The sequence below is a fragment of the Bombus vancouverensis genome, chromosome 4, assembly GCF_051014615.1.
Source record: "Bombus vancouverensis nearcticus chromosome 4, iyBomVanc1_principal, whole genome shotgun sequence".
In the NCBI taxonomy this organism is placed as follows: Eukaryota; Metazoa; Arthropoda; class Insecta; order Hymenoptera; family Apidae; genus Bombus; species Bombus vancouverensis.
In genome coordinates, this window is record NC_134914.1 from 12,740,916 (window position 1) to 12,763,293 (window position 22,378).

Below are 22,378 nucleotides of genomic sequence, written 5' to 3' on the forward strand. Positions count from 1 at the left end.
CTTTCATCCTTATCCATAGGAACATGCTGATCACAATTCTCCTGATTTTTATTCCTTTTCATACCACATTTTTATTATCTCTACTTGTTTGAATGTTACACAAATTCTTTGCCAACTAAATATCCTATCCATTATTTATCCATTTGCATATTTTAAAGCAGTTATCGTATCATTAATCAAAATTCGGAATAACGTTTTATCATAAACTAAACATTTTAGTAAAAATGAAGGAACAAATTCAATGTAATATAATAAATATTTCAATTTCGTCCAAATTATTTCATTTTTTATTGTTTTTATATTCTATAATATAATACGATAATAGTACATGCATTACAATTTTTTTCATGAAACATGAATTAATGATTTCATTATTCAAGTTATGCGCGTTTAAATGTCGTTGACATACAATACTTCGCCGGTAATCGCTACACATGAGATAGAACCTTTAATTCTGTAGTGAGAAGGAAATTGGAAAACAACGAGAAAATCAAATCTATGCTATTAACAAGTTTCACAGAGTATACAAGTCGGTATTCAGAAGATTATTGAAAATAAACACGCTTTATAATTTATTAAATTTATCGAAAAATTGATAACTTGATCATTCAAGGAAATTTATCCGAATCATTAACTTTTGATGCTTATGACACATCTGTAAAATTTCTTAAGCAGTAAACGGCTACAAACATGTTGAACACAATAAAAACAAGTTTGAAAAAAAATGTACAACAACCGAACAGAATTATAGAATTTAGTAAAACCAAGAATAAAATACCACTTTCAAAACCTTTGCCAGGTAAAGAAAATAACTATAAGAAAAATTTAAATAAAATGTACAAAATATGGAACACAAATTTCTAAACATAAATATTTATCAATGAGAAAGTGCTGCATACATATATGCACACACTCCTTTTCTTTTTTGTTAATAATTATTAATTTATGATATATAGTTTTTCAGTATCCAATAAGTAACGAAAGAGAACATAGAATATATGTTTGGGGTTTGGCAGAACATGGTGCTCTTGGTACGTTAAAAACAACGATTTTTGAAAATGGTATTTCTTATATTCCGAGACCTAAAAGATTAGCTTTTGGAGAAAAGCATGAGGTAATAGACATAACTTGTGGTTATGGGTTTACTGCTTTTGCAGTAAAATCCAAAGATAAAAATATTTTATATGGGAGTGGAATAAATACAGATTCCCAGCTTGGTAAGAAAATTATGATTTAAGCCATCTTTTATTTTTAGCAATAAATTCATCAAAAATATCTTTTCATATTAAAATATAATTTTTAATATGCTACTAGGTTTCAATGAAAAAGATAAAAAATTCCCAAATGGATTAATAACTGAACCAAGACCTATTAATTTACCAATTAAAGATTATTCTACTAAAGTCCTAGATATGTCAGCTGGAAGAGCACATTTGTTGGTATTAACAAATGAAGGTGTATTCACATTAGGAAATAACGCATATGGACAATGTGGTCGCCCTATAATATTAAATGAAAATTATGAGAATAGTAGAGTTGTCCATCATATACCTAATATTAAGGAAAAAAAGATAAAAGCTGTAACAGCTGGTCAAGATCATAGGTATGGAAATTCTTAATACTTTACATATAGTTCATTACAATATTTGAGAATTCTTCCTTACTGCTATATGATAGCATACTCTTGACAGAATCCGGTGAAGTGTATACGTTTGGTTGGGGTGCAGATGGACAAACTGGATTGGCACATTATCGAAATGAGCATAGACCAAGTTTGGTGAAAGGAGATTTGGCTGGCCAACATATTATAAAAGTTGCATGCGTTGCAGATTGTGTATTAGCACTCAGCGGTATCTGCAATATTCATGTATTAATACAGTCTTATTTTGAGTAAAAATAGACAGTAACAAGATATTATACAGTTATTTGAACACATGGTTACAGATAAAGGAAATGTATTTGGTTGGGGTAATTCTGAATATGCACAGTTACTTATGGAAGGTGAAAATCAACAGATAAACATAGCTACAGAGTTAAGTGCATTGAAAAAATTAGGTCATATTGTAGACATTGCCTGTGGTGGTTGCTTTTGCATGATTTTAAATAGTAAGTATTTATCCAATTGTTTAATTATTTTTATAATCATGCATCATACAATTTGTATATATGAATTTATTAGATACAGGTGAAGTTTATGTATGGGGTTATGGTATTCTTGGTTTTGGTCCTGAAGTCAAAAAATCTCAACAACCAATTAAAATTCCATCTGTACTTTTTGGAAATAATGCATACCAGAAGAATACAAAAGTAAGTTCACTCTAAGGTTATAGAATATTTATTAGGTTATTATAATATATTTTTTTTCTAGGTGGTAAAGATATTTTGTGGCATGAGTCATCTTGCAGCTTTGACGAATACAGGTGATTTGTATATGTGGGGTTGTAACAAATTTGGGTCTTTAGGATTAGGAGATTTGAAAGACCAGTATTTTCCACTGAAGGTAAAGAAATTATATTTGTCATTAAAAAATAGTATAGTAATAAAGAACGATAATTTGTATTATAGGTAACTGTAGGAGCACAAGTAAAAAAGGTAGCCTGTGGAATAGATCATACAGTTACTCTTTGTAAACCTTTTATTTGAAGCATAGTATATTTTCTGTTATAAGAGGTAATATACTATTTATAAAACTTATATACAAATTGTTATTTTAATCTGTTGTGTAAAAACATTGTATATGTAGCTAATTGCTTTTTATATTATGATATATTGCAAAAATCTAATTGATAAATAATGAACGCATATCTTTATGTAGAATGTCGTTATTTAAAAACGGACATATTCGATATAAAATCTTCCTTCATCACTTAAAGCTTGTTTCAAAAACTTTCATATGATTAGTCATTTCATTAAATTTATATATAAAATTTGCCAATTGTTACATATTTAATACAACTAAAACTATCATCAAAATAGAAATATTAAATGTAAATCTAATTGCTTCATTGGCACACACCATGTTTTCGTAAGATATAGTGTATTTTATCATAGTAGGAATTTTGCAAACTCGTGGATCTAAAAAGGAAATGTTATTTATCATCAACATCAATTAAATTATTTTTGTGTCATTTTAATTTAAAATGAGTCAATGTACTTACCAGTACATTTATAAGAAATACTTGTGGAGTTTGAAGCTACTGATATATATAGTGGTGGACAATCACGAATGAAAGTAGCATCAGCACAAGAAACTGTAATACTATGTACATCATTGGATATTGATGCACATGATTTTGATGATTCTGTTGCATTGGCGTATAATGGTGCTCGTGATGAGCACACAACTAAATTATCTGATTCGGAGCCCTGGATCTGAAAATAATTACTTATAATGATATAATATTAATAATATTACTATAGTATATACCGTGGTCCTAAATTCCAAATAAAGTAAAGTCGAAAGAAATTTTATACCTCAAAATAAGACAAAATCAAGAATAACAGAACTCTATTTTCCACAAAAGGAAACCTTAAACAATAAAATTTTATTGTGTTTTTTCGATTTATTTTTGTATGTAGAATAACCCCTTGTCCATTGTCTCTTGTTCAGCCAGAAATTACGCTTATACGTGATATATATATATATATATATACAGGGTGGTTGGTAACTGGTGGTATAAGCGGAAAGGGGGTGATTCTATGCGAAAAAAGAAGTCGAAAATATAGAATAAAAATTTTTATTTTCGAGAAAATCAACTGAATTTTCGCTCGGTACGCGTGCACTTTATCACGTCTCGTTATAACGGATCTCACTGTAGATTTAAAAAGAAATTAAAAAAAGAATTTTTATTCTATATTTTCGACTTCTTTTTTGGCGTAGAATCACCCCTTTTCCGCTTGTACCACCAGTTACCAATACTATACATAGTATACTCGAAAAGTTTGTAAAGTTGATTTTCTTGAAAATAAGGTCTCCAACGCAATTTTGTTATTCTAGATTTTCGTCTTTAGATTTCGCGAGTTGTGTATATATAGTATAGAATAACTAATAATATTTAAAAAGAAAGGAACTTACTTTTACTATTGCTGTATTATGGTTAAAAAAGTAATTGGGATGTAATTTATAAAAACTAATACCATTTGGTACAATATAATCATCATATGAATTCAAAGATCCAGATGAAATATAATCTGATCCACACTGGGAATTAAATAAACGCTTGGGAACTATAACAAATTTTACACCATGGTCATTCTTTTAATTTATATATGAAAAGTTTAATGTCAGTTTGATATTTCTTTGTTTACCTTGCTTCATTCTTGAAACTATGTTGGTTATTGGTTCTAAAGCTTCTTCTGTGTCTTTACCAATAGAAGTACTAATAGAGAATAAATCTGTCATATGATTTTGTACTAGATCGGACCACGGATCTTTGGATGAGGCCATAAAAAGTATGATAGTATCTGAAAGAATAATTAATAATAAACTATACAAGTATTCATCTAATTCAAAAGTTTATTGTAGTGATATAAAATTTTACCTGGAATATATTCTCGTATTCGCAATATAGTTTGCAAGCAATATTGCTTGTCATTTTTAGATATATCAGAAATATATGGAACAATTAAAACAATATCAGAACGTGCTCCACCAACACCACGAGCACGTTCGGCATTCAGTTTATTCTTTAGATATGCTTCCAATTCTTTGAGCGACTTAGCTAAATCAAAACCACGAGTGCCTGAAAAAGATCATTTCACAGCGAATTTTGTTGTAATTTATCACTTATTACTAATTTATGTTTAGTACATACTATTTCCATAGTAGTGAGATGAATTATAGGCGTGGAAATCCAAAATGTTAGAAGTACTATTAATCATTGGTGTTCCATCTCGACCATTTATTAATGTAAAGTTGGAATTAAATTGATTTATGTTTATGTTTTCCAATAAATGTGCAAGAATAGGTTTTATTATGGAGAATTCCCAATTTGTGTCCAAAATAATCGTTAAATCGACAGACATTTGATTGAAACTACATAATTTATCCGTGTCAGTACATGAAAGATCTTTATTCATGGATGAAGCTATAAAAATATTATATCAAATAAATCTTTTATGTTTAATCTAACAAATATATCTGAATCGTTTATATGAAATTTCATCTCTAATACTTACGCACATATTTCACTAATTCGTTTACTGCTTGTACTGACAATTTTTCAATTATCGGATATTCAAGCGTTGCGTGTGCTAGATCCTCTAACAATATAGAAGCACTATATGTCTGAAAAAATGAATATTAACAATAACAAAAAATGTTTGTTTTATAAACTAATTAAACATTTTAATATTGAGATATAAAATTAACTTACCTGTGCAACCAATGTTTCATTTGGTGCAACAGATGTGAACAGTGTTCTCCGATTGCATGCTCTAATAGATGAGTCAAAGAATCCTACTGGACTATAGTACATGTCAAAAATTTGTGAAAGCCTCAAATTAGGTATTCTAGAATACCATTTGCCAGTTTCATTGGCCAAAATTAAGCCATCTAAATCTCCTCTGATTTCTGCTGTTGTCATCTCATAATTACTGTTAGAATTCAAGAAATACCATCGTGGCAAAGCAGTGGAATTCCAATGGCCATTTAATCCAACATTAAGTTTGATATCTTTATTTTTAGGGCCTTGCCTTAAAGCTACTTCTGCCAAATCTCCTATAATTTCAATAATGAATATCATGTATTTTATAGAATAATTTATTAATGATTTATATCTCAAAAAATTAATATTACCAGCTAGAGTCGCAAGCCACTTGTTTTCTAAAGATCGATCCATTACATCTGAATTGTTCTTTTTTAAAACATCCGCTGATAGCAACTCGGGAAGTCTGGTTGTTTCTGGTTGTGTAGCTGCAGCTATTCCAGCTAGTACTAAGCCAAACGAAGTTGTACCCCATCTAAAAACGTATATATTTTAATGAAATAATGAATTAAATTCATCTAATTGTTTCAATAAATTATTAACTTACGGAGTTTTTACAACACCATTTTCTACAGGGCATTCACTAAGAGATAGTGGTTCTGTACCTCTATACCGTGCACTATCTGGATGATTAGGCGGTACTTCTGGGTATCGCGAGTTTGGATCAACCGTAACATTGTTACCTTCATTTCTCCCGTTAGTCATACTTTTTCTGTATAAAAATTATATTTTATTTCTGATATCAATTACATTATGCGGACTTTTTCTACTTACATTTCATCAGATGATAAAGTTTCTACATCATTAGCAGTATTTTTAATCATTGCCTTATCGTTATTTTTAATATCCCTCGGATATCTGTACGTATCAGCAAGTCTACAAACTTTTGTTTCGTCCCCTCTTTGAAAAATTTCAATACTACTTGATAACATAAAGTGTAATGTACACTGCAATGCAATAGTTAACTATTAGGGAAATATATACAAAATAATATGACAGTCTAAATTACATACATACCCTTTCAACATCTGTGATACTATTATTAGGAAACGTGAGGGCATCTCCTGGTATAAGACGTAGAGTTTGAGCAAAACGATAAAATTGATGAGCAATTGGTGCAAAGGGTGATATTCCATCTTGATTAGGAATAGCAGGATTCGGAGCAATACCATCTTGTCGAAAACTGTAAATCAGAATCAATAAAATTATCTCTTTACTCAATATTACTATTTCTCTAAAGCATATATTGAACTTACCGATGCAGAAGTGCAACAGATAAACTTCTCAGATCCATATTAAGACCTTCTGTATTTTCAATTTTACGAAGTATCGCAATGAACGTATTTAAAGTGTGCGGCAGTCTATTATCTCTTTCCAAAAGATATTTGTTGTCATAACATTCTCGAAGAGATGGTGAAAGATTTCGAGCTGCATTCTCTTGTGCACGTACAGCTAAAAATAAACAACAATAAAATTTTGTAACAAGCTATATTGCTTTGGACTTTATAATTTATTGATAAAAAGTACTTACTTAAAGTGATAAAGATAAGAAAATACCAAAATTTTGCCATTTTACTGCAACTGGATTTGTATAAAATGTGAAATTAATATTAACTTCCTATAATTTAATATCATTATATTGATTACCACAAAGTAATACAAGCTAATATAAAAATATATATGAATATATTGTATTTAGCTAAATATATTTTATACTTGAAGAAACAGCTATAAAACAATGAAATTACATTTAGGAAATTATAAAATACTTACCGCAAATGATTTTCAGTTACTTCCAATACAGAATGTATGATATCTTTCCAACTCTGTTCAGCAAAGCAATATACCACACCTATCCAAAGATATCATGATACCTATTAGATAAGATAATACATGAGTAACAACTCCAACTTTATTACAGGTATCTTTACTAAAACAGGTATTTTCAAAATTCCAAAACAAATAGAGTCAATCAATAATTAATTGAATAATTAAATTAATTATATAATTTTGTCTATTATTGTTTGTATATATTACATTCTTTAAAAATTAAATATTAGTATATTTTATTATACAAATAAATAAATTTTTATTAAAGCAATATAATAATTCCTTCCTAATTTAAATTTAAATTAATATTTATAGTATAATAGCCGACTAGAATTGTTAATAATTAAAAATCTCTTTGTAAACTTAAGAATTTCATTAAAAAAATCTAGGTGTTTCTACTTATGATTATCTTATCAAGTATCAAATAGACGATGAGTTTTTTTGATTTGTACATGTCAGTGAATCATTATAAGATTCAAATAGATATGAACAAAGTGTAAATGTTAGATTTTCAATAATATAGTATGGCTTTTTAATAATGTAATTATGGCATTTAATAAAATTGTATTATTGATAATATGGTGCGGTAAGTTGTTACAATATATATTAATATATATATTAGTTGTAAAATACATTAGTTGTAAAATTATAATTTTATACTAAGCATTTTTTTACATAATAGAATTACAATTAATATGGTCGCAAACAACTATACCAAAATCACTCAGAGAATGTTATAGAAATAATGGAATATTAAATCCCCGACTTCCATTGAACTTGCGTATATTAGTAGACATCATACAGAAGATGGAAAAACAATCTTATTCAATAACAGATATGAGAATAATGTCTTCATCAATATTACACAGGTCAATCTAATTATTAGTAACATCTAATTATTAATATCTGTTTGTTTTATTGCAAAATAGTAAATATATTTTATAAATTACAGATTTAAGTTCGATGGTGTTGAATATCAACAGAATATTCAAGTTACAGAAGATGTACTTCCATTCAGTGGGACTGGAACACAACATATTAAACATGAATTGATAAAAGAATTAGTTCCAGGAAATACAAAAGCTTTGCCAGTTCATATACTTTCACAAGAAGAGCGATGTATGCTTCATGAAGCTGTTTCAAATACAATTTTGGAACCTTACAATAAAAGCAAACATAAATCATGTAGTCATATCATAGAAAAACTAACAGGTAATTATTAAAAAGGGAAGAAGATATTTAAAGTAATAAGAATAAAAAATTATTATTCAGGTAATACTATGTTTAATGATACATGGAATTGTCCAAGACAACAAGGAGTGGTTCTAACACAATATGGTACTATTACTCCTGGTGCAATTATAGGAGCAATTGCTGCATCTCTCCAACATCAAAATGTTGCTGTAAATCAATTAATCGCAAGTTTGGATATACCTCCTTCAGGTATAACATCATTATACTTGTTTTTATCGTAAAGTTTCATTTGATAATGTTCCTTTTACATTAGAAATGAATTCTACAGATACATATAGTTTACAATTTAATGAAGAAGAGGTCGATTTTGTTCTTCCAAGAAGTCGAGCGATTTATAAACCACTTATGTGGTACAATACTTTAAATGTTTCATCTATGAAAATTGATAATATATGGTTGGCAACAATTGCAGGTATAAAATATTGTTATGTTATACTTTACATTACATACTATATAATGATATACATGTGTTATGTGGTATTAATGTACCGAAGATCCTGTTTAATTAGGCGAATTAGCGGAAATGGTTGTGTACCAAGGACCTTTACTAGCAAATAATATGACTCTCGGTGCAACAGGATTCTGGCAAAGTATAATGCGTCCGACAATTTATTATCTTACAAGTTTACATAACAATTTTGATGCAACTCGAGCTGAATTAATAGGAGGCATTGATGGTAAATTAACGATATCTTCTGTATTTTTAAATATCTATCAAATATTTATGTGTAAAATTTTTCAGGGATGATTATTGCAACTTATTTACCAACCTGGATTCAGGACTTTTACAGCCTCCGACTTAGTCAAATTTTGGAAATGTATTACTCATATGAAGGTGTCACGTTTAATGCAAATGTGAAAGCTTGCGATCGAGCACAAGCCTTTTTATATGCAGTGCCAAAGACTATTTTAAATGAACAGGTTACTTATAATTATCAATGAAATTATAGTATATTTATATCTATATTATCCTATATTTTAATTTGCAAATATCGTTTGTAAGACTTATGCCATAGCTCAGATGTTAGCTTATCGTAAAAGCATTGCGTATATTTCTCCTGAAGCATTGCAACAACTGGTTGATATTGCAATTGAAAAATTTTATTCTTATGCAAGGAATCATTTGTTCCCTAAATTACCTTGTCATCAAATAAATCAACCTCAAGTAGAAGCACTGATTGTATTCGATGGTGCATGGACAATAGAATATACAGTAGACTTTCTTTCGTAAGCTACAGTGTATATCATATTTCATATTGTATTTCATACTTTTATTTCTACAACTCTGTATGTTTTAGAACTCTTATACAAGATTTGGATGTATCAATGTATGGATCAAAAATGGGAATAATACATGGTACTTCAGGAGAATGGTTGTTAAATGTTACAAACAGTCCATCAATTGCGTTTCAAGCATTAAACAATTTTACTAATACAACGTGTAAGATTGATTGTTTCATAAAAATATTTATTACTTTCTTTTATGTGATGGTGAATAATATATTTATAGGGCCTACGAAATTTAATTATTCCCGAGTTTTGGAAACGGTATCTATTTACTTGAAAAGAACTTGGGAGTACAATTACAAAAATCAAATAATTGGAAATTTTGGTCAGGTAGTTATACTCTTAATTCCATTAGCTCACATGTCCAATAATGAGAAAGAATCAGTAATAATATTATTGCGTCAACTAAAACACACTCATCCAGGTAAATATATAAATTTAAAACATGAATTACAAAAGGTTAATTTCAATAATCTCTTTTTCCATTAACTTTTCAGAAGTTCATTTTGTATATTATGTATCCCCATATAACGAAAATTTATTTGAATCATTTACTTTATGGGAGGAAGATTATATAATAAAAAATTCCAATATTGACACTATTACTCAATACGTATCGAGAAGTACGTTTTACTACTTAAGTAATCATATTGATATATATCATAAAATTTTAAATGTAAAATATTTATTTTCTTCTCTCTTTCTCTCTGTACATTTTTAGTTCCACGAACACTACGACCTGCGACAATTGCAGATGTAAATATGAATAAAAATGTCATTCCCCAATGGGAGGATTATATTAGTCCTTCAAAATCTATTACTTACAGAATACATTCACACTGGAAACGAAATATGAAAAAGATAATAGTTACGGTTTGTATTTAAAAAAACGGACTATTTTACAAATATCGTTACTTTGCTTTTCATTCTTAGTATAATATTAATTTTTCAGATTCATACCTTTGGCTATGGTACAATGAATGCCTGTATATGGGTAGGATTTGAACCTAATGATAAACAAAATTTACAATGTGCAGAATTATCTGGTTACAAAGAAGTTACATTAACTGATCACTTTAAATGTACTAGTACTTCGTCTTGTCCTAATTTTTATCTTCGTACGCAAAACGTAACTTCTTTATATAAATGTGCAGGTAACTATTAGCTATTACGAATAATACATCTAGCAAAGTTTTTTTAATATAATAAAAATTTCAGAAATAGACTGTAAAACACCGGATCAAGTAAGATATATCATAAGAACGAATCAGCAAAATGTTCATTATGATAATTCTGCGGATAAAAATGCAGTATTGATCTCATTAAATATTTCAGCCTTATTTGTATTTCGAGTATTCATGTGAAATTTATTATATTTCAAGTTTTTCTGTGGATACTTATAAAATTTTTTACTATAAAATTTATACTATTATATTGCGTAGAAATTTATTTATTACTTAGAAAAATACAAATTTTGTCTTTACTTACAATTGTTCAGGTAGATTAATAATTGCTATATGCATACTCATACACAAATTTGATGAGGAATTGAAAATTACTCGATGCAGCAAGATCTCCCAATTCAGGTTCTACCAAAAGCATATCAACTGGTGGAAGAAATTCGTTTACTTGATCACCTTGTTATAAATAAAACAGAATATATTTTATTGGTATATATTACTTAACTTAAATAATTAAATTATTTTTTTAAATCGAAAATTAATAAGGTACCAGTAAAATGTGCAAGGTCCATTAATTTGAAAAATATTGTTTCTTGTACTTGTTGTTCAGGATTCTTTCCTAGGGTATCCCACTGATCCCGTTTAGCAGCTCGTGCCCAAATTTGCAATTTCAATGACACTTTTTCATCTTCTTGCTCCACATACTCAAGCAAATCAAGAGCTTTCTTGAAGTCGTACTCATTTGCATCAATATTATCCTCAGATGTGTACAACTACATCAATTATATATGTGATATTTATATCAAGTGTTTTATAAAATAAATGTATTTTATAGTCGAATGAAGTACCGTAATTAATTCAGTCGGTGTAAATACTTGTAATTTTTCTACATCATAACCATATGTAGTAAGTACTTGAGTTGGTAATTCCTCTTGATAAGCTACTAGCGCTAATTCATTATTGATTCTTTTTACACAGTCTTTCACTTCTTCTTCTAAATCATCCGAAGCAAGAAGGGCCAATTTTGCTAAAGAAAGTATGGACTGTAAAAAAGATGAGTAGTTCATAAATAAAAATATTTAAATAGCTTAAAACATAGAATATAACGAGTGTGTACCTTCTTACGTGTCACTAATTCACTTTCTTGAATTGCTAAAGAATAAAGCGTATTAGCAGCAAAGCGTAAATCGTCCGTGAGAGCAGATTGTACCCATGATAGAGTTGGATGTTCTGCCAACTTTTCTGACAATTCAATGGTACCTCCGCGTCTACATTTCTCTACTAACTGACCCTGGCGACCATCTTTCACATACCTATGATAAAAAAATATTATAATACAAATGAAGATATTTGTTCCTATATTATTGTCTATAAAAGAAGCTTACCATGAGAATAAAAATCCTACGAAATCTTGAGCTGCAAATTTTTTCATATATCCATCCAGTTGGCTTTTATTGTTAGTTAATTCGCATATCTGTATCAGGGACGCAAAATCGCAATACTTTTCAGCTAACATTGCAGCACTATCGTATTGTTCTTCCTTTACTGCAAATTATTTAGTATGAATATCTAGTTCTATCGACATAAATTATAATTAACAAAGAATACATACTTAAAGGTTGAATTAGATTCATTCGATCTGTTTCGTATTGCTTCAAAAGTATTTCAAACTTTTCTGTACCCTTAACACTTTCTAAATGACATTTTCGGCCATCTAATATTAAGTCTATATAACTTACTAATTGTTCATATAATTCATTTCTCACTGTTGAATCGTTGCTTCCAGTTATGCCATGCTTGAGAGTTACATTATACTGAAATAAAAAATTAAATACTGAAGAAATCTTTCTCTAATAATGATTTTCTTATTTTTGCTATGAAAAGTTATAATATATAAATATTAACCATTGTGTTGAGACAATTTCTTAACCCATGTTTTCCAACTGCAGCTGTCCATGGAAGATACTCAGTTATTCCGTTCGAACATCTCGTAGGAATAAATCGTTCAGCATTATGTTGCCGGTATTTCACCACTTCATGCAGGATACTCTATTAGCAGCATGTATTTAACAATTGTACTTTAACATTATTTTTTCTGTTTTATTACTAAAGTCGTATTAGGTATATACTTACTAATAATATAGCGTTTACTTGCATAATATAATGTGCTACTTGTTGGATGGGTCTTTCAGACTGAGTTACTTCTGATGCATTGTTTACTAAAGTAGGAAGAAAACGATGTACAGTACTGACTTGACGATAAAATATATCACGTGCTGTTAATTCGTCAGATATGTAAGCTTCAGGGCTTAAAGTTTGTTCTATTATAGTATCTATAATATCTGTATACCTTGAAATAAACAAAAATGACAATTTATCCATAGAAAGAAAGCTCATATACAAAAATACATATTGAAAAAATTTACTTGTTCTGGAGATTATATATAGTTAGTGCCGCAACTATCTTTTCTGCATATTCTGCAAGAACGTGTGGTGTAGACATAATTAGTCCTCTATAAGTAACAGCACAGAACTGAAACAAACAATATTATATTCATATGTATTATACATTTAATTATAATATTATGATGAATAAACTTACTCTGTTCCATAGATCATGTTCTTTTAGAAATGTTGTAAATAAATCTATGGCTTTCTGCTTCCCTTCTAGTTGATTAGGTATTTGCATAGAAGTGACTGCATTTATCGTCATAGCTATAACAATATATGATTATTGAAATTTGCGCAAACATTTGTATTTAAATACGAAATATATAAAATTTAATTACACAAATCTCTGTGATTTGACCAACGTGGATCATTTGCTGGATAATCATCTATCAGATCTCTAGCAACTTTTAAAATCAGTGTGTCGAGATTAGCATCTATATCCATTACTGGTTCTTCTTGCAAAGGAAAGAGTTGTAATAAAATATCTTCACACTGAGCCTGCAATAGAATGATTATGTTAACAACTATTGACCTTAAAACGATGTAAAACAAATTTACCTCACTTTGCCGTAAACTAAGGAGAAATGCAGCACGCAATTGTGTAGCACAATCAGAACTGTAATACATATCTTGAACTTCTTCATTACTGATAAGACTATTAAAATTTTGTGCAGCTGAACTAGGTCGATAATTATAATCCACACTTGTATTAACATTGTCCGTATAACTCCTAAAAAATTTATTGATTTTATTCTTAATAAAATTATTTGCTTTTAAGGTGTATGTAAAAAAAAACGAACAAATTAAAATCTTGCGATATAAAATCCGACGGTATGACGGAAACTAATCCGAAATTCTTAGTAAATAAAACTGGAGTTCCTGAACATAGTGCACCACCAAGAATACTATCTTCTCCGCCTCGCACTAAATCTATCTTATCTTGCTCGTGCTCGGATATACCTAAAATGTTTTTATTTAACACTATAAAAGAATTCTACATAAAATCCTACAATAAATTTTAACTTACAGTTCACAACAAGCACTTCATACTGATTGTATATAATGGCTTCCCAACCATGTAGTATAAAATGGTAAGAAACTAAAGTTGATTCAACATCATTATAATACGAAATGGAATCAATTTTAACTGGTATAAACCATTTAAATGTATTTGCTAACGTTATACCAGATAGCTGTATCAAACCTACGACATATTTGATTATTTTGTGTAATAAAAGTATAATAAAGTGAATCTAAATTTTTTCAATTATTACCAAGTGCAAATTCAATAAGAGGTGATGCATCAGCACAATGGGCTGCCATTAAAAAAACTATTCCTTCATTACATGGTTGCATATCAATCAACCAGGTTTCCATATTTTGTGGGTTGCATGCACTTGATTTCTAAAATAAAATAAATGAATGAACATAATACTCTTTATATGTACAACATTCTACATACCCAAATCTCTCGTTGGAAAGTTTGTGAAATAATGTACCCAATATCTTCATCAAACTCCATCTTCTCTTGCTCATTATGCGGGAAAGACCAATATTGCAAAGATGAGCCAGCTAAAATAAGAACCCTTGATCCTCTATCTCCTAAGGTTGTGCAAGTAACTTTTACTAATTTCTATGAAACAAAAACACATTTGCTGTATTTTATATTTTTTGTATTATATCTGTTATTAAAAATGTAGTTATATATATATATATATATATAATTATGTAAAGTTTACAGTTTCTGTGACTGGAGATTGAGGTATAGCTCCAAATATAAGAGAAGTCATTCTTCTTCCTATACCACCTAGCCATCCTTGACTTGTTCTAAGAACCTGACAGTTGATACTATTCTTACCACCTACAAACTGTGGTTGTAACAATGCTACTGTGCATGTGGTTGTAGCTAAAATACAACCATGACCAGGAATATAAGTAAGACAATCAACTTCTTGCCCAGCAAGTTCTGCACTTGTTTCTACAGAAGATCCTTCATGGGCAACGCTAACCCAGAACCGTACAATACCTTCAGGAGAAACAGCCATGCAACTAGGCACCTAATGATTTTAAAAATTAGATGTTAATAATAATAATTTTTAGTTAATGCTTAATTTAAATACCTGATGGCCTGGAGGCAACCACACAGCTATGCATCCTGCTTTGTGAGCTAAATCACTTTGAGGCAACAATAACTCTCTGCATTGGCTCTTAAAAGTTCTCCTTTGTTTTGAATCATGGATAGTGGCCTTACATTGCCACACAAGCAGTCTACGACCACATACAAGCCAAGCCCAACCATCTATTGAAATATTAACGCTAACAGCTGTGTTTCTATCTACAAATGTTAAAGCTTCCGTAACAAGTACAGGCAAGGAGGATCCGAAACTTTCTACAACATGGTTCGGCGTTTTACATATTATCTGCACTGACTGATTCGATCGTCCGGATACACTTATCGCTCTACAAAAAAAGATAAGGCAGATCCATAGAAATACTAATTTATAAGCAAAGTTCCATTAATCTGAATTTGTAATATTTATAAAAAACTAACGAATTATTTTTTCTTAAGGATTGAACGATTGACATGCGTTTTCGCGGAGACGTCAAATTTCTTCCTAGTGAATTTCCTATACTCGTACGATCCATTATAGTTTGTTCTTTGTTTAAAAATTTGACATCAAAGAAACCGGTTTATCAATTAATATTCTAAATTGCATAACAATTTTTCACTAATTTCTCTATGTATACAATATTATATAGGTTATTTTTTCATATGCATGAACCGGTAAAACGATTACATGTGCTTGGCACGAACAATAAATGATAGAGTTAAATAAACGCAGACACTAACAGTGTTTAACGAAACTTTTCAATATAAAGTAAAATTTACAATAAATATACACAACTGATAATTCATTAAATGAAATAGATGGTTTACTCGCTTCTCTATTTCTCATTGAACATTCTAAATTTTATGTATAATTTCATATATTGTCGAATAAGTTGAGTTAGGAAAAATAAATAAAACCATGTGATCGAAATCTAGGGAGAAATATGGTTGATTAGAAATTTTACCAGATATAAGCATTTGGCGTACCATGAACATAGGAAATAATAATAATATATCCATTTGTAGCGTTTCATTTTATTTATTTTAAGTACACCTGTACGTAACGGTTTGCTATGTTACTTGAGTTTCAATTAATATTTTTTGTTAGAAAGTGCCATGACCTTACATAGCTATAAATGTTTCGAATAATCTCCATACGATTTCATAAACAGATCTCGACATTCATATACTACATCCTAGGGAAAACCGTGAAAATCAATATTGAAGACAAGAATGCATGGCAAGTTATGAATGTCTCAGATAGAGACAAAGGCATTTGCTACCTCACAAGAACGAAAGCTTTGTTGTCTTCCATGTTAATTTTTTACGACTCAATTTTCGGACGGTTTTCTCTGAAGAGAGAATTTCATCTCTGGTTTTAGTAAATAAGAGTTGGGACCTGTTTATATGGTCGTGCTCCATGGTCAATACGTTTAGGGATTTTAGGTTTTTTATTTCTATTCCTTTGAATAAAACTATAATCTAGAACTGCAACTTAATTTTTATCTCCGTGCCACCTTGTGTTTATCGAAAGAAATGCAACAGAATAAGTATGAATAAATACACGTACTTTGTTGGGTACGTACGTGCGGTATGTGGTTACAACAATGAATTGGCTGCAGTCTCCTGTTAATAGGTAGTGTGGAGAAAGTGCGTGGTTGATGTTACAATTTTTGAAAGTGTGTCGTCAGTCGATTCATGTTACAGTAATTGAATGTTCAGAAAGAACGTAAATTAAAATTGGCAGGATGGTTGATATGAAAACTGAGGAAATAAACGGGGAAACTGAAACCCCGCAGAAGAGTGCGAAACAATTACAGAAGGAGGCGAAAAAACAGGCAAAATTAGAGAAGTTCAAACAGAAACAGGAAAAGAAAGAAAGTGACAAAGCTCCAAAAGTAAAAGAAAAGAACGAAGTAAGATTATTAAAATCTTTTACCTTCGCCTATTTTCAATTATTAAGTTTCATATTATCCATATGGCCTTCTTTTTTTTGTTACGCAATTCGTAACCTTTTCGTTAACAAAAAAGTTTTGTTTCTGTTTTTAATTTTCAAAATGTTTTTACTTTTCAGAAAATTGAAAAGAAAAAGGAATGCAAAGAATCAGCTATATACATGGTAAATACACCTTTGGGAGATAAGAAAGATACTACATGTGCGATGCCTGATGCATACAGTCCAAAATATGTTGAAGCTGCATGGTATGCATGGTGGGAAAAGGAAGGTTTCTTTAAGCCAGAATATGGTGTATGTAACAGAAACATATTTTAATAAAGAATCAGTCCAGAGCTTGCTTTCTTTGTCTCATTTTATAATTTTTATATGCAGAGAAAAAATATATTGCAATTAAATCCTAAAGGAAAGTTTGTCATGGTGATACCTCCTCCTAATGTAACTGGATTTCTTCATCTTGGACATGCTTTAACTAATGCTGTAGAAGATGCTATTACAAGATGGTAAAATAATACCTGAACTATAGTATAAACTGTATAGAAATATGTAGTTGATTGCGTGGAAATGTAATGCAATATAACTTGTTTTGCTCAAGTATTGTAATGTAATCATTTGTAGATAATAATCTTGTGTAAAAATTTTTTCTAATTTACAAGGAATCGTATGAAAGGACGTACAACACTGTGGAATCCAGGTTGCGATCATGCAGGTATTGCTACTCAAGTGGTGGTTGAAAAGAAACTTTGGAGAGAGGAAAAGAAGACACGTCATGATATAGGAAGAGAAAATTTCATAGAAAAAGTTTGGAAATGGAAAGAAGAGTATGTTTAAATAGATTACGTATAATGTAAATATATGGCACATCTATATATATTATACATTTTAGAAAAGGAAACAGAATTTACTTGCAGTTGAAGAAACTGGGAGGATCATTTGATTGGGACAGGGTTTGTTTTACTATGGATCCAAAATTATGTTATGCTGTTACAGAAGCATTTATAAGGTTGCACGATGAAGGTGTAATTTATAGAAGCAATAGATTAGTCAATTGGTCATGCACATTAAAAAGCGCTATATCCGATATAGAAGTAAATATCTTTGACCAAATAGCAAATGACCATTAACTTTACGATTGTTTTTTTCTGAATTTAACATTTACTTTATGTAGGTTGATAAACTTGAATTAACTGGTCGGACATTGCTTTCAATTCCTGGATATCAAGAAAAAATAGAATTTGGAGTTTTAGTATTATTCGCCTATAAAGTGATAGGTTCTGAAGAGAAAATAATAGTAGCTACCACCCGTATTGAAACGATGCTTGGGGATACAGCTGTTGCTGTTCATCCAAAAGATACTAGATATGCTCATTTAATTGGAAAATATGTACAACATCCATTTTGTGACAGAAAGTTACCAATTATACCTGATGAATTTGTTGAAATGGAATTTGGAACAGGTCAGTACTACTAATCTAATAAGAAATCTTACTAAAGCAATGTTAATTTAAAATTCTTTTTTTACAGGTGCTGTAAAGATTACACCAGCTCATGATCCTAATGATTATGAAGTGGGAAAGAGATATAATTTACCATTTATTACTATCTTCGACGATAATGGAAATATTATTGGAGATTATGGACAATTTACAGTATATTATACATCATGTTTTATTTTTTGATTTAAAAATGAATTGACATCTTTAACATGTTTTGTTTGTTCAGGGAATGAAACGATTCCATGCCAGAACAGCTATAATAAAAGAATTAACTGCAAGAAATTTGTTCATTGAAATCAAGGACAATCCTATGGTAGTGCCAATATGTAGTAGATCTAAAGACGTTGTTGAACCTTTGATGAAGCCTCAATGGTAGTTTAATAGTTACACATTTATAATCATTAAAACACATAATAGAATAAATTACATTTATCGTTTTTATTATTAGGTACGTAAAATGTAGTGAAATGGCTGCAAAAGCAATGGATGCAGTGAAATCCGGTGAACTAAAAATTATTCCTGATCAGTACAAGAAAATTTGGTATCATTGGATGGAAAATATAAGAGATTGGTGTATATCTCGTCAATTATGGTGGGGTCATCGTATTCCTGCTTATTGTGTCAAAATAATTAATATACCCGAAAACATAAAGGTAATTGAAATATCAAATTAAGTTTCTTTGCACTTATCATACAAATTCATATTCTTTAGTTAGATGATTATTGGGTGAGTGCACATTCAGAAAATGAAGCTAAGGAAAAAGCTGCAAAGCAGTTAGGTACAAATGTAGATAATATTATTATTGAGCAAGATCCTGACGTACTGGATACATGGTTCTCTTCAGGTCTCTTTCCATTCTCGATATTTGGATGGCCAGATAAGGTATACATACAAATTATTTCTTTCACTAACTTACTTATGTACTAGTTAGTTTCATTGTTTAATATTAAAATAAAATAATTATACTTTAGACAGAAGAACTTGAAGCATTTTATCCTGGTACATTACTAGAAACTGGACATGATATCTTATTTTTCTGGGTAGCCAGGATGGTCTTTTTGGGTCAAAAGTTATTAGGGAAATTACCGTTTAGGTACATATTTTTATTCTTATATTTAATTTTTCATAATCATACATCTAAAAGAATGCTTTTACAGAGAAGTATATTTGCATGCTATGGTACGAGATGCTCATGGAAGGAAAATGAGCAAATCGTTGGGAAATGTTATAGATCCTATGGATGTGATTAATGGGATATCATTGGAGGTATACATTTTATCTGCCATTTCTTTTTTCACTTTGGCGAGGTTATTTGTTAGCTAATTACTTTCATTTAGAATCTTCATAAACAACTGATGGATTCAAATTTGGATCCAAAAGAACTTAAATATGCTATAGAGGGACAAAAACGTGACTATCCACAAGGAATTCCTGAGTGTGGGACCGATGCTTTAAGGTTTGCACTTTGCGCTTACACCATGCAAGGTCGCGATATTAATCTTGATATTCTTCGCGTACAAGGATATCGATTTTTCTGTAATAAAATATGGAATGCGACGAAATTCTCTCTCATGTACCTAGACTCTAATTTCGATTATGATGAAGACGTTCAATCGGTAAAACTTAATTTTAACATTCTTAATCATAGAAGGTTTTCAAAATTGTTACCATTTTCTTTATTGTAGACAATTAATGATGTCCGCAATGATAATATGATAGGTGATAATGATTGGTATCAAAACACTTTAAAAGAAAACTGCGTGCAAGATGCGTTAAATAATTACTTGGCAGACTATCCTTATTTAGATGGATATAACCCTTCACAAATTGACACAAAAGTTCACCAATATTTTACCAGATTGGGTACTGATTTAAGAAACTATCCTCATTTACATCGTTGGTATAAACATGTGGCATCTTACAGTGAACAAGAACGATCTATGTTTCGTGTTGAAGAAGGTAAAATATTACCTCAGTGTGGTTGTAAAATACACGATCACAATAACAGTAGGAAACAGGTAAATAATATTCCAATAAATCAGTATAAAAAATCAATACACTTAGATAAAAATATCGATTTTTGTATCATTAGCTACATTGTGAAACAAATATAGACTCTTGGATGCTCTCTCGTGTAAGTTGTGCAGTAAAAATCTGTGACGAAGCAATGGCACAATATGATTTTCCAACTGCCACTACTGCCTGCTATAATCTTTGGTTGTATGATTTATGTGATGTTTACTTGGTTTGTATATAATTATATATTTAAGTTTCTTAATTCATAATTTTCTTATACAATTATTATATTATTAGTATGTATTACTATTTAGGAGTATTTGAAACCAGTCTTTCAAGGTAATAATAACAAGAGACAGTATGCAGCAAGAAGAGTCTTATTTAAGACGCTAGATGTAGGATTGAGGTTGTTAAGTCCCTTCATGCCATTTATAACGGAAGAACTTTATCAACGTTTACCTCGCAAGAAGCAGCTTTATCCCAGTGTTTGCGTTAGTCCATATCCAGAAGTATCAGAGGTATTAGCATATTTTTTGTTTCATTTGTCACAACTTCTGTATACATAAAAGTATATGATTGTATGATCGATTTATAGTGTGATTGGAGAAACGAAGAAATAGAGAAAGACGTTGATTTTGCCAACAAAGTAATAAAGAATATTCGATCAGCGCGTGCAACGTATAACTTACCGAACAAAATAAAGACTGAAGCATTTCTTGTATGTAGTAGTAATAACTTGAAAGAAAAGCTTCTGGAATATAGATTATTGATAGAAACCCTTGCTTATTCTAAACTTAATATGGAGGAACCACCAACAGGATGTGCTATCATTACTGTCACAGATAAAGTTCAAGTACATCTACTATTGAAGGTAAAAATAATTATTATTACTAAGATAAATTAAAAAGCTAATGTTAATATATAGCAGTTGGGTTTAATTATAAAATTTGTACGTGTTCAAGGGTTTAATTGATCCAAAGAAAGAACTAGAGAAACTTAGCAAGAAGGAGGAGCAATTAATAGATACTATTCGTAAAACCAAACAAGCTATGGAAGTTCCTGATTATAACGTTAAAGTACCATTCGATGTACAAAATAATAACAAAGAAAAGCTGAAAAATAATGAAGGAGAATTGCGACGAATCACTGATGCGTTATCAGCGCTACGTGCAATGTAACACTTAAATTATTTAGGTGTCATAATTTCACTATCACATTACTTTCTTATTTATTAAATTATATTTTATCAAACGTCTGTTATTTTTATTTATCGATAAATACTTTTGTAAATTAAAGTAGCATCTAGAGATCA

General features: G+C 29.9%; 5 protein-coding genes across 10 annotated transcripts; 3 read left to right on the forward strand and 2 right to left on the reverse strand.

Annotated features, from left to right (window-relative positions):
* Positions 1-417: 417 nt before the first annotated feature.
* Positions 418-2,886, forward strand: LOC117156498 (RCC1-like G exchanging factor-like protein). Of its 2 annotated transcripts, XM_076618081.1 has the most exons (9): positions 419-529; positions 614-799; positions 957-1,217; positions 1,315-1,603; positions 1,678-1,850; positions 1,945-2,106; positions 2,180-2,307; positions 2,369-2,500; positions 2,566-2,886. In XM_076618081.1, the coding sequence occupies exons 2-9, from the start codon at positions 691-693 to the stop codon at positions 2,641-2,643; spliced, it is 1,332 nt and encodes a 443-aa protein (XP_076474196.1). In that variant the 5' UTR covers positions 419-529; positions 614-690; the 3' UTR covers positions 2,644-2,886. The 2 variants fall into 2 exon arrangements, with proteins under 2 accessions (XP_033189454.2, XP_076474196.1); XM_033333563.2 differs by having other exon boundaries at positions 418-799.
* LOC117156495 (uncharacterized) lies at positions 2,618-7,364 on the reverse strand. 2 transcript variants are annotated; one of them, XM_033333559.2, is made up of 15 exons: positions 7,260-7,364; positions 7,018-7,067; positions 6,743-6,938; positions 6,504-6,669; positions 6,261-6,433; positions 6,034-6,198; positions 5,798-5,961; positions 5,376-5,719; positions 5,179-5,287; positions 4,815-5,087; positions 4,542-4,742; positions 4,309-4,464; positions 4,076-4,227; positions 3,159-3,372; positions 2,618-3,075 (listed from the first exon to the last, which is right to left on the reverse strand). In XM_033333559.2, the coding sequence occupies exons 2-15, from the start codon at positions 7,055-7,057 to the stop codon at positions 2,939-2,941; spliced, it is 2,490 nt and encodes an 829-aa protein (XP_033189450.1). In that variant the 5' UTR covers positions 7,058-7,067; positions 7,260-7,364; the 3' UTR covers positions 2,618-2,938. The 2 variants fall into 2 exon arrangements, with proteins under 2 accessions (XP_033189450.1, XP_033189451.1); XM_033333560.2 differs by having other exon boundaries at positions 7,018-7,104; positions 7,260-7,329.
* A 15-nt stretch (positions 7,365-7,379) lies between these two features.
* Positions 7,380-11,524, forward strand: LOC117156496 (uncharacterized). Of its 4 annotated transcripts, none has more exons than XM_076618077.1 (14): positions 7,380-7,425; positions 7,999-8,185; positions 8,269-8,528; positions 8,589-8,759; positions 8,824-8,982; positions 9,080-9,247; positions 9,313-9,491; positions 9,574-9,797; positions 9,869-10,011; positions 10,081-10,281; positions 10,355-10,480; positions 10,579-10,730; positions 10,810-11,011; positions 11,076-11,524. In XM_076618077.1, the coding sequence occupies exons 1-14, from the start codon at positions 7,380-7,382 to the stop codon at positions 11,219-11,221; spliced, it is 2,364 nt and encodes a 787-aa protein (XP_076474192.1). In that variant the 3' UTR covers positions 11,222-11,524. The 4 variants fall into 4 exon arrangements, with proteins under 4 accessions (XP_076474192.1, XP_076474194.1, XP_076474193.1 ...); XM_076618079.1 differs by having other exon boundaries at positions 8,839-8,982; XM_076618078.1 differs by lacking the exon at positions 7,380-7,425 and adding an exon at positions 7,724-7,902.
* Positions 10,526-16,424, reverse strand: Nup133 (nuclear pore complex protein Nup133). Its single transcript, XM_033333558.2, has 19 exons — positions 16,041-16,424; positions 15,610-15,949; positions 15,229-15,546; positions 14,952-15,122; positions 14,764-14,893; positions 14,517-14,693; positions 14,290-14,449; positions 14,048-14,219; positions 13,828-13,987; positions 13,641-13,753; positions 13,465-13,571; positions 13,172-13,388; positions 12,944-13,087; positions 12,651-12,852; positions 12,424-12,583; positions 12,156-12,351; positions 11,887-12,081; positions 11,589-11,811; positions 10,526-11,494 (listed from the first exon to the last, which is right to left on the reverse strand). Exons 1-19 carry the CDS (start codon positions 16,133-16,135, stop codon positions 11,361-11,363), a joined length of 3,414 nt encoding a protein of 1,137 aa, XP_033189449.1. The 5' UTR covers positions 16,136-16,424; the 3' UTR covers positions 10,526-11,360.
* A 735-nt stretch (positions 16,425-17,159) lies between these two features.
* On the forward strand, positions 17,160-22,317 carry ValRS (Valyl-tRNA synthetase). Its single transcript, XM_076618323.1, has 18 exons — positions 17,160-17,515; positions 17,674-17,847; positions 17,929-18,056; positions 18,210-18,374; positions 18,440-18,641; positions 18,722-19,010; positions 19,078-19,202; positions 19,276-19,421; positions 19,498-19,702; positions 19,762-19,932; positions 20,022-20,143; positions 20,208-20,316; positions 20,388-20,666; positions 20,736-21,068; positions 21,143-21,295; positions 21,381-21,584; positions 21,662-21,937; positions 22,029-22,317. Exons 1-18 carry the CDS (start codon positions 17,348-17,350, stop codon positions 22,242-22,244), a joined length of 3,465 nt encoding a protein of 1,154 aa, XP_076474438.1. The 5' UTR covers positions 17,160-17,347; the 3' UTR covers positions 22,245-22,317.
* The last annotated feature ends 61 nt before the right edge of the window (positions 22,318-22,378 follow it).